Source organism: Hippocampus guttulatus, chromosome 1, assembly GCF_054856545.1.
Source record: "Hippocampus guttulatus isolate MCC_2025c chromosome 1, RoL_Hgut_1.0, whole genome shotgun sequence".
Lineage (NCBI taxonomy): Eukaryota > Metazoa > Chordata > Actinopteri > Syngnathiformes > Syngnathidae > Hippocampus > Hippocampus guttulatus.
In genome coordinates, this window is record NC_141261.1 from 20,823,920 (window position 1) to 20,835,388 (window position 11,469).

Genomic DNA, 11,469 nt, shown 5'->3' on the forward strand with positions numbered 1-11,469 from the left:
GAAATTAAATGCTTCAGTCTAAAACAATGGAAGACTGAGAGCTAAAACATTTGCGCTGTGACCAAAGAGAACCAATTTGTAGGTTCTAAATTTAGGGACAATACTTTGTATGTTTGGCTCTTTCAAAAAAGCACTTAGTGTTCATGTTCTATTCATGTTTAAGTCCATCTGCATATACTGTCTTCTCGCAATTCTCGTTTTTCAGGGGAAATCTCATCTTCCCACACTTTTCATTCTTTACTGTTCCCTCATAATGCCTTGTTGTTGGAGGTGTTGCTCTTGGGATAAAATTTCAGATCAGTCCCAATCCACAATACAGTGCACACTATCATGAGTTGGCTGTTTTTGGATTGGATTGGATAAAACCTTACTGTCAAATGTACTGTATGTGTAACATGTAACATACAGCACAGATGAGATTTCTTCCCTCTCAACATAAAACAAGAGGAGCCGCTGCGGGTATTGGAGTGGGGTTGGAATTTGAAATGAGTATAGGTTATCCTCTACATCAGTGTTTTTCAAACCCTGTGTGCCGCGAGATATTGTCAGGTGTGCCGTGGGAAATTATACAATATGTATGTATGCCTGTGCGGCCGACCGCCAGTAAGAGTAATCATGTAGTACTCTTTCATACCAGTAGGGAGCAGCAGCAGCTAGGAAATTGCCATAAGCTTCGAGACAAGCGAAGTTTCCGATGCGAGGCAATACAATGAAATGTATCTTTCATTTAGATTTACGTTTAGCGGAGATGCGACGGCACCAATGTTTCTTTCTAGGTTGCGCAACTGCGCACTGGTCACACACTCTCAGGCACAAGAAACCTATCCAGCGCAGTGAATGCACTACAAAAGAATTAGATATGTAACCTTTTTTTCTGTATCAATTTGCTGTGTAATTCAGTGAGTGACAGGTGTGCAGCCAATCACACGATATGATGCAATGATGCTATGCAGCCAATCACGGCATTGACAGTACTTGCGCATGTTCTCTACTCCATAACAATAACAGTGCGGCAGCGATAAGTGAAGCTAATGCTAATCCCCTATCATTGAAAAACGACCGGGCAGTGAATGTGATACGTCAACTCCCCAAACCAAAATAAGAATGAACTGCAGTTCTTTTGAGTTGGAATGGCTGTCGGAGTATGTGCAAATAGAAGAACAAGCAGTGAAACTGGGCGAGATATTTTCTTTTTCGAGTGAGAAAGGTCTGCTCTGCAAAACATGCAGCAAATCTTAAGCCGTAAGCAAATTTTCCGATGGAAAAATACGGACTAAATGGAAGCTGGACTACCTCAAGCGACACATTCAGCAGAAAAGTCATTTGAATGATGTTGGAATTATACAAACACTCAAGATGGGAAAAGGGATTGGTACAATATTGCGGGAGAGCGCAAATGACCGGGAGAAAAAGAACCAGCTGTCACACAGAAAAAAATCCGACGCGGAGCAAGTTCTAATTGACTATACTTTACTTGCCATTAAAACGAATGCACCAAATATTGGATTGATGTTGATTTGATTCCTATTCAATGTTGCGTTCATTTTCAATGTCAAATCAATTGAAGGTCACTCATGGAGTTCCCAGGGATCTGTGCTTGGTCCAAAATTATTCATCTTACATATAAATGACATATGCAGTGTCTCAAAACAATTCAAATGTGTCCTATTTGCCGATGACACAACGTTCTACTGTTCTGGAGAAAATATGAAACAGCTCCTGGAAACTGTGGAAAACGAATTAAACAAATTAAAAAACTGGTTCGACAGAAATAAATTATCACTTAACTTGAAAAAAAATAAAACAAAGTTAATCATGTTTGGCACCAGACCAATCAAATACCAAGTTAAAATTAAGGTAAACTCAACTGAAATGGAACGAGTTTATGAAAATAAATTTCTTGGATTAGTAATAAGCACGTCGGCTTCACAGTGCAGAGGTACCGGGTTCGATTCCAGCTCCGGCCTCCCTGTGTGGAGTTTGCATGTTCTCCCCGGGCCTGCGTGGGTTTTCTCCGGGTGCTCCGGTTTCCTCCCACATTCCAAAAACATGCATGGCAGGCTGATTGGACGCTCTAAATTGTCCCTAGGTGTGAGTGTGGGCGTGGATGGTTGTTCGTCTCTGTGTGCCCTGCGATTGGCTGGCAACTGATTCAGGGTGTCCCCGCCTACTGCCCGAAGACGGCTGGGATAGGCTCCAGCACCCCCCGCGACCCTAGTGAGGATCAAGCGGTTCGGAAAATGGATGGATTAGTAATAGATGCAAAATTATGCTGGAAGCCACATATAGATAACTTTAAAAGAAAAATATCCAAAACCAAAGGGATCCTCCATAAAACTAAGGATGTGCTGAATAGGAGATCTTTGCATACATTACATTCTTCATTATTACTTCCATACATGACCTATTGCGTAGAAATATGGGGAAACACCAGTAAAACAAACACACTCCCTGTTCTAAAACTACAAAAAAAAGCAATCAGAATAATCACTAGATCCAAATATACGGAACCCACAAATCGACTATTCATCAAATTAAATACAATGAAATGACTTCAAAATCGCCCAATTAATGGACAAACCACACAATAATCTCCTTTGCCAAAACATCCAGAAACTCTTCGAAATTCGAGAAAGCTGTTATAATTTAAGGAGTACTGACCTATACAAAAAATCCAAAACACGAACTAACATCAAGCAAAGGAGTGTATCTGTAACAGGTATAAATCTGTGGAACCATTTTGGAATGGACCTGAAAATGAGTAATTCGCTTGCTGAGTTCAAAAACAAATTTAAGAGAGTCGTACAAGAAAATTACATAAATCAGAATTAAGTTGATAAAATTTGATATATTTATAAAAAATAGAAATACATCAGAATTACATTGATGAATGAATTGAAAAGTAGTATCTGTTATGAATACGAGAAAATCGACATATAAAGGTGTTAGAATGAGTATGTAAAAATAAATCCAAAGTTGTATAAGTAGATAAGTAAAGTACACATATGGGTAAAAGCACGGTGATATGTAGACTTTTTCCTTTTTTCTGTATTAAAAAATGATTAATTCACATAATATATAACAAGGGGTAGGACTGGATAAGTTTTTTACCTCTTCCTACTCCATCCATCCATCCATTTTCCGAACCGCCTGATCCTCACTAGGGTCGCGGGGGGTGCTGGAGCCTATCCCAGCCGTCTTCGGGCAGTAGGCGGGGACACCCTGAATCAGTTGCCAGCCAATCGCAGGGCACACAGAGACGAACAACCATTCACGCCCACACTCACACCCAGGGACAATTTAGAGCGTCCAATCAGCCTGCCATGCATGTTTTTGGAATGTGGGAGGAAACCGGAGCACCCGGAGAAAACCCACGCAGGCCCGGGGAGAACATGCAAACTCCACACAGGGAGGCCGGAGCTGGAATTGAACCCGGTACCTCTGCACTGTGAAGCCGACGTGCTAACCACTGGACTACCGGGCCGCCCTCTTCCTACTCCTTTGAACATATAATTTGTGATGATGACTATTTTCTTTTCCTTTTTATATCTTGCTTGCTTTCACTTTTTGCCAACTTGTTGCAGTATTGTATATTTTATATGTTCAATAAACAATAAACAAACAAACAAATGTTAACAAAGCGCTTATAGTGACAATATAACACTTAATTGTTAAAATAAGCTTTTTTCACATTTTCAGGCAGTGGTGTGCCGCGGGACTTTTTCAATGAAAGAAATGTGCCTTGGCTCAAAAAAGATTGCTGCTCTACATAGTGCCCTCAATATATTTTAAAGTAGTGAACAAATGAAGGTCTCTAGAAAATAAAATAAATCCCGCCATGATGTTTTTCACCAGTACAGAAAAATTACTGCCCAAAAACAACTGGGAGAGGTTCCAGTATGCCTGCGTCAATCGTGAGAATAAGTGGCACAGATAATGGATAATAAAATAACATTGATCCGGTATGTTGTAACTGCTCGACACCAATTCTGTAATTTACGGCACACCTGAGTAGTCAAAATCACTCTTAAAGGGTCTATATCAAGTTATTTATAACTATATAAGTTACTTTCCACAGCTAATTATGGGCATATCATATATATATATATACATATATATGTATATATATATATACATATATATATATAGAGAGAGAGAGAGAGAGAGAGAGATCTACATAGCTATAGATAGATAGATAGATAGATAGATAGATAGATAGATAGATAGATAGATAGATAGATAGATAGATAGATAGATAGATAGATAGATAGATAGATAGATAGATAGATAGATAGATAGATAGATAGATAGATAGATAGATAGATAGATAGATATTACCTTTGCCACAATGGCGATCAAATTGTTTACGAAATAAGAGTTCTTTTGGTGGCTAACGCGGAAGTAAGATGCCTGGGTCACAAAAACCCCACCATTGTACTCGCACAGTTCTTCAGTAGACTCCAGCTGCGTTCAGTGACCGCTCACATTGAAAAGAAAAAAAAAAACTATTCAATGCACCAAACAGCAATGACTGGTACTTCAGCACGAGGGAATGGAGGAAAAAACCACTTTGAGGACTTAGCATTTTAACATGGCTTAAATGTGCAAAAAGTTGAAAGTTGATTTTTTTTTTAATTTTTTTTTATTTTTTATGATGGCGCCCCCTGAGTGGCTGCCTCTCCAGCAGCGCATATCCCTGTTTTTGTTTGTTTTCTTCTTCTTTCTGCCTACATTCTTGCTGCTGGAGGCTGTAAATTTCCCCAGTGTGGTACAAATAAAGGATATCTTAGTCTGATACGGGTCCTTTAAAATAATGAGGGAGGGCAGAATACATTTAGTTGATGGTAAAGTGATATCTGTATCGTAGTATCAGAGCTTTTTTGCGACGAGGAGTATGCATACCTGTCAACTTTTCAGAGCGCCAACCTGCATAAACTACCAAAGAAATCCTTATAAAGAGCAAAAAATCCTTATAACATACCAAAGCATTTTATATGTCAAAATAACGGCAACCCCCCCCCCCCCACGAAATTTTCAATGATATTTATTGTAGATCTCCATAATACAATGTCTGGTTAATGTCTAATCATCATTCTACTTAGTGGCATTACTGTGTTCAGAGTTGTATTCCTGCGTTACTTTTTTCACCAACTCCAAATGCTGACCCATCGGCTCGAAGTTACAGCATCCATTCATATTTACCTTGGAAATGAAAGCATTCGAGTAGACTAGCACCATTCTGGGCAAAAGCAAACGGAACTACCTGTTAGGGGGGAAAAAAACTGAAATTGTCAGAATCCGTATGATTTGTGCGATACGGCCATATAGTAAGATTCACCACAAAATCCGTATGAACTATGGCTAAACCGTATGAGTTGACAGGTATGAGTATGGTATCAGCATCCCTAATTTAAACGGCCAGGAGAAACAACAAATGCAAAAACGTTCATAGAAAAGCTAGAACTCATACAATAATAATGAACAGTAATAACATCAAGCCTCCCCTGCATAAGAATTTGGACCGCAATGTATGCCGTGTCTCCCAAATCACCTTGGCGGCTGGTTTCACCAGGTGCCCGCTTGCCACCCTCACAGGAAGATGCAAGACCGTTGTTACACTGAGGAGAGGAAGTCTATTTTTATATCTGCATGTGATCCTTGCCTCTGCTATTGTTTGGGTCAGTGTCCGGCGCTTCCCTTCGTTGGGGAGTGTTTGGGGAACAGGGAAGTAAGTGGCCTTTGTGTAGCTGCAGGAGCCGACATGCCGCTGACGCATACAACCAGCACATCTTTCATCAGGAAGGCATAAGTCAGCTCATTTAGTGACCTGTGAGTGCCCTTCAATTTCCGAGTTCGCTCGTGTGCGGGTATCGATGCCAGATGGGGTGTTCAAGTCTACCCACGAATTTACTGCCTTCTGAAGTAGCATCAGAAGTGTTTAATGCTGCCAGTCTGTAAATGGAGTGCCAACACCTGAGACTCAAAGCCTGAAGCCTTTAGTGTTGAACGCAATCACCATGCATCTACAGTATTAAACTGAATGTGGCGAGCCACAACAGCTGTCTGAAAGTGTACTTCGGACACAGCAATGTCCCGGTTTGGGCAGTTGTGTCTGAAAAGGACATGGAATCGGGAAGAGATACTGATCAGCTTTTCAGTCATTTGTTTGTTTGTGTTTTGACTGGTCGAGTGACGCTCACACTGTCTGCTCAAATGTGCTGACAGAGGCCATTAGGTGGTTCTACAGTTACAGCCTCAGCTCAAAATCCAGAGAACTCTTTGTTTATTCCCTTTGACTTTTTCTCACATTAGTTTTAATTTCTCCTGAAAACATGATAGATGATCCATCATGAATCAGGTGGACACCTGAGCGACATCAGCACTGTGGCGCAGAACAGAGTCACCTTCCTGTTTGACCCGCACGAGAGGACAGTAAGAATACATGCCAAACTACCGGGGGGGGGGGGGGGGGGGGGGGGTAAAGTATAGTCCATGTGTAGTTCTGCGTAAATTCGAGGGGGGGGGGGGGGTAAAGTATAGTCCATGTGTAGTTCTGCGTAAATTCGATGTATCAGATGTCAGTAAGTTTAGATTAATGCAAAGCATTTCCTCATGTGAATTTTTTGGGTCGGTAACCATAGTGGGAAAAAAATGACATCATCAGCAACTAGTCAATGTACATCAAATTACTATCAACTTAAAACAATCTGAAGTCATGAAACCGCTCAAATGTAGATGCTGTCACAGGTCAACAGTGGATTTATTCTTAGAGGCAGGATATCGTCGTTCATTGTCACGCAAAACAAGAGGACAGAAAGAAAAGAAAATGTCAGTCAAGCTTTGAGCCTCATGTTTGGAAAGGGGTGGGGGCTGTCCACTCAACACAGGGTTTAAGGCTTTAAGAGACAAAGACTCAAGACTCAGCGGGGTGTCTGGAACGACACAGATTGGACAGAGTGGAACATGGCGGCACCTAAAATCGTACGTTGGTATGTTGTTAAAACAACACACACACTGACACGAACCGCACTGACAGTAAACCCGTGAACCTTCATAATCTCCCTCACACTTCACAGATACTCGCCTCTCGTTTGAAGACCTGCTGGCCAACAACCGTCTGGCGGGCAGATTAAGGAAAAGGAAAAGTGGTGTTTGTCGCTAATCCCGGTTCTCTTTAACTCACCATCAGTTGGTCACAAGAGAGGGTGAACCTGGACCTAGATTTGACCTATGGGTTGAGCTACACACCGCCGAGTTGATCACTTCACACCACTGAAAGCAAACTACATACAGCATTAAACGGATGACAGTTGCCTGCACCTTGAAGTGGTGTTTTCTTGTTCCCTTGAGGTGCGTTTGAAAAAAAACTTTCCATGCAGCCCAGTGTTCTCTGTGCCAGGGCATGTCAGAAACATGTCTTCTGACAGATTGGCTCAATGGACATTAACCGCATTACACCTGGCATGTTAATCCAGGAATCACTTTCTTGTCCTGACAAATTTTTCATTCCTTTGGGGGGGGGGGGGGGGGGGTATTACTGTTGTCAATACAGTTGTTGTTGTGCCCATTGTTCTCATGTTGCCCAACCCCTCGATAGTGTCTTCTCTCTACTCTCTGTCGCTCAGTCTCTCCTTCCCAACCAGGCCAATCACCCCACAAAGTGCAATGGAGATAAAATGGACTTCAAATGCTGCCATTGCAATACTGTATTACCACTGTGCTTCGATGAGCATGAGAATCCTGACATCACGACTCCGCCGAGCACTCACTCAGCTTTATGCACAGTTAAGAGGGCCTGCAGGGCATCAGATGATGATGCGCAGAAAACACACAAGCACTTAACTGAGAGGAATTGAATGTCGGCTAATCTGCATGGGAGTAGGGTTTAGGGCAGGCATTATGGACAAAAGGTGCAGGAATTTCAGCCACTGCATTACATAAGTGATGCCTTCAGTTGAATATTTACAAATAAACAACTCTTCATCTTGGGCAACGTTAAAGAACAGATTTCTCTCCTACTTTCTGTAGCTGACAATGTTAAAATCAAATTATGCTCTCCTGCTGTTTTGGCATTTCAGAGCACCCTTAAAGAGTCGCTTTGTCAGCTACAATATTCACTCAAAGAACATGGAAGAAAATAAACGAAGCAATGCTTAATACTCTCTGATGGTCCTCCTGCAGAGATCAGGAAGAGCAATCAGGACAAGGACGTGACTCACTGGAAATCTGCATGTTGGACCAAACAACTGCAGCAGTATTTGCAGACTATCCGACTTCAACTGAACTGTCAAAGGCATGATGGGATAAGAAGTTCGAAGTGAGATTGCAGATAGGTTATCAATTGTAGCATTGAATCCACCGCATCAAAACAACGCTGACGTTTACAATCCGATATGACAAGAAGAAGGAGGGCTTGGCCATCATATTGTATCAGGGACGCATCGGCCATGTCAATAGCCGCCCATGCACAGTTTACCAATGTGTGGGTGGCTTGGTGGTTTCATATTTCCTCGAAAATCCCCTTCCTTGTATTTTAACATAACATCATTCATTATGCAATTTAGCAGCTACTACAAAACAAATTTCAGCTGTCTTCATGACAGATATCGCTAGCTCATAATATGGTCACCACATACCACAATGCGGCGATGGCTTTTTTAAAGTGCTCCTCAAATAACACCTAAGCAGCTCTGTGAAGGAGCAGACACTCCTGTCCTACCTTCAATGGCGATGACATGCTCCCTGATCTGGTTCTGAAGCAATGGCTCGTCCACCCGCTCCAGCAGCTCGTAGATGGAGTAGATGTTGGGATGGACGGACTCGAACCTCTGGATCTCGGCACGGATGGCGGCCGAATTGGCGAGGTGCTGCTGGTAATTCATAGCCGCGAGGGACTTCTTCCAGGGTTGTGGGACGTTTACTGAAGAACTGAATACACAGATGCAAATTGCATAAACATACCTTATATTCCGAAACATAACGACCACGATCGTACTCACAGCCGCTGAGCAGTGCCGTAGCTACTGGCCGCTGGGGGCATTCGGTCCCCGCCGTCTCCCGGCTCCTGCCTTGGGGGCGCTGACAGATGTGCAGCAGCCTGAGCAGGACTTCTCCATGTCTCGACTGCCAGGGGATGAAAGGAGGGGGACAGTGGCGCCGATTTAAGGGGTTCAAAAGAAGACTCCGGACTCACTTCCAGTCATGAGGAATACTGTACAACGGCCTTGCGGTTAGCAGGCTACAGTAGCTGCTAGCTGGACCCCGGCTGAAGCGAAATAGCTAGCCGTGGCTTCCCACTTCGTGGGAGATTTTCAAATAAAGTCGCCTTGGAGAGTAGCAAACACGAGTCTCGCGAATATTTTCCCGAAACAAAACACCTGGTATGAGAACAGCTGCTTGGTGGGTCCTACCCGGAGCGCTTGGTTCGTGTTTGCTCCCTCTCGACCCTTGTCTCGTTTGTTTCAGTCGCTCGACGTTCAGTCTTGGAAACCCTCTAGTGAAAACCACTCCGGTTCCCTTAGAAGTGATCAGTTGGCCGGTTTTGTTGGGTTCCGTTCGGCCGCTGTTCCGTCCTGTGCACCGAGGTCCATCCCCGGTAGACTGGATCCACAGTACAAACGAATGTGGAATAACCGTTATTTCCCGCATTGTGTTTCCTGCAAGTGTTGAGCATTTCAAAATAAACGCCCCAGCGTGTGTCGAGTTTCAAAGTACAAACAACTTACACTTATCAGATTCATCGCACACCCTTGTAAAACTCCAATTAGCGTTGTTACAGTAGTACATAAAAGGCCATTCCAACATTAGTCGTTTGACATAATACTGGGAATATTGAACAGTGAGTGATCACGTCTTGCTTCCTGCAGAGGACTAACAACATCCAGTTCCGCCGCTGGGATTCGTGTGTTACGTCACATCCTTGAAAACATAAGTAAAATTGTTGTCATATCACCAGAGGGGGCAAAATTACGAAAGCAGAAGGGCAGGTATTTGTCTTAAAAAAAAAAAAAAGGTAAACGTCGAAGTCAGTACTCAAATTATGTACTTAAGTCAAAAGAAACTACAGGCGGGAATGAACAAAAGTAAAAAGTACTGTTTGACTGTTGAGGTTCGATAATTTTGCATAAGAAATACACTACTGTAAATAGTTTCGACTTTTATTATAACTTAGCGTAGTGCTCAGCATTTATGATTTCAAAACCTGTTCCGATAGCTTTGCTAAAGTCGTGAAATGTGTCGAACTAAAAATGGATACACCTAATATGATTTTTTTTCATTGTGTTAGCATTTTACTAATGAGGGCAAGGCAACGTTTTTTGTGGTGTTTTTAATACACAACATGCATGTAAAGCTTGCTGTGCTTAGTACTTGAATGTGAATGATCTACGTGTGTGTAGGGGAGAGCTACCGTTTTAGGTTATAATAATAATAATACATTTTATTTATACGCGCCTTTCAAAACCCTCAAGGACACCTTACAATCAAAACAAGAACAATAAAACCACAGATAAAATTATAGATAATAAACTAAACTCAACTGTATTTATAGAGCACTTTCAAAAAGCCATCGCTGCATACAAAGTGCTGTACATGGAGCAACTAACATATATACAACAATAAAGCAATAAATCAGTAACAAAGATGGTAGAAGGCACCAAACAGTAAAAGTAAGATCAAAACTGAGTCATGCTGAGTCAAATGCCAAAGAATACACAAAACTCTTCAATGTATGGGGAGCCAGTGAAGGGATGCCAGAGAAGGAGTTATGTGCTCCCTCTTACGAGTACCTGTCAAGAGGCGAGCAGCAGCATTCCGGATCAGCTGGAGACGCTTGATGGAGAATTGGCTGACTCCAAAGTAAAGTGCATTGCTGTAATCAATCCGGGATGTGACGTAGGCATGAATTACTGTCTCAAGGTGCTCATGAGAAAGGAGAGGTTTTACTTTAGCCAGCTGTCTAAGATGAAAGAAGCTCGATTTAACAACAGCACCAATTTGCCGGTCAGGTTTAAAATCATTGTCCAGTTTAAGACCCAAGTTTGAGACTGTTGACTTAAGATAAGGAGACAGGGGGCCCAAGTCTACAGGATGGGAGGATGTACAAGGGCCACTGGGACCAAACAGTATCACCTGTCTTCTTTTCATTGAAATTCAAGAAATGTTGTGCCATCCAGGTTTTGATTTCTTCCAGGCAGGATAAAAGTGGCCTTAATGAGAAGGCGTCTTTCTTGCTCAGTGGGACATAGATCTGACAGTCATCTGCATAGCAGTGGAAGTAAATACCATGCTTCCTTAAGATGGAACCCAATGGGAGCACGTACAATGAGAACAGCAGAGGCCCTAGAATAGAGCCCTGTGGAACACCACATGAAAAATAAAATAATTGAGGAAGGTATGGGTAAACCAAGATTTAATTTCTGAGAGGCAGTGTGAGAGGGAGGAGGGTGACAGGGAGGCGTTGGGTGTGCT

General features: G+C 42.4%; 1 protein-coding gene across 1 annotated transcript in view; it reads right to left on the reverse strand.

Moving 5' to 3' along the window:
* Window positions 1–9,785, reverse strand: part of agap1 (ArfGAP with GTPase domain, ankyrin repeat and PH domain 1) — a 70,147-nt gene extending 60,362 nt beyond the window's left edge. The window contains exons 1-4 of the mRNA XM_086118242.1: window positions 9,726–9,785; window positions 9,378–9,600; window positions 9,000–9,123; window positions 8,720–8,928 (exon numbers count right to left, since the gene is read on the reverse strand). Coding sequence (XP_085974368.1) covers window positions 8,720–8,928; window positions 9,000–9,123; window positions 9,378–9,600; window positions 9,726–9,740 — 571 coding nt within the window. The 5' untranslated portion in view covers window positions 9,741–9,785. The remainder of the gene's footprint in view (window positions 1–8,719; window positions 8,929–8,999; window positions 9,124–9,377; window positions 9,601–9,725) is intronic.
* Between the last annotated feature and the right edge of the window lie 1,684 nt (window positions 9,786–11,469).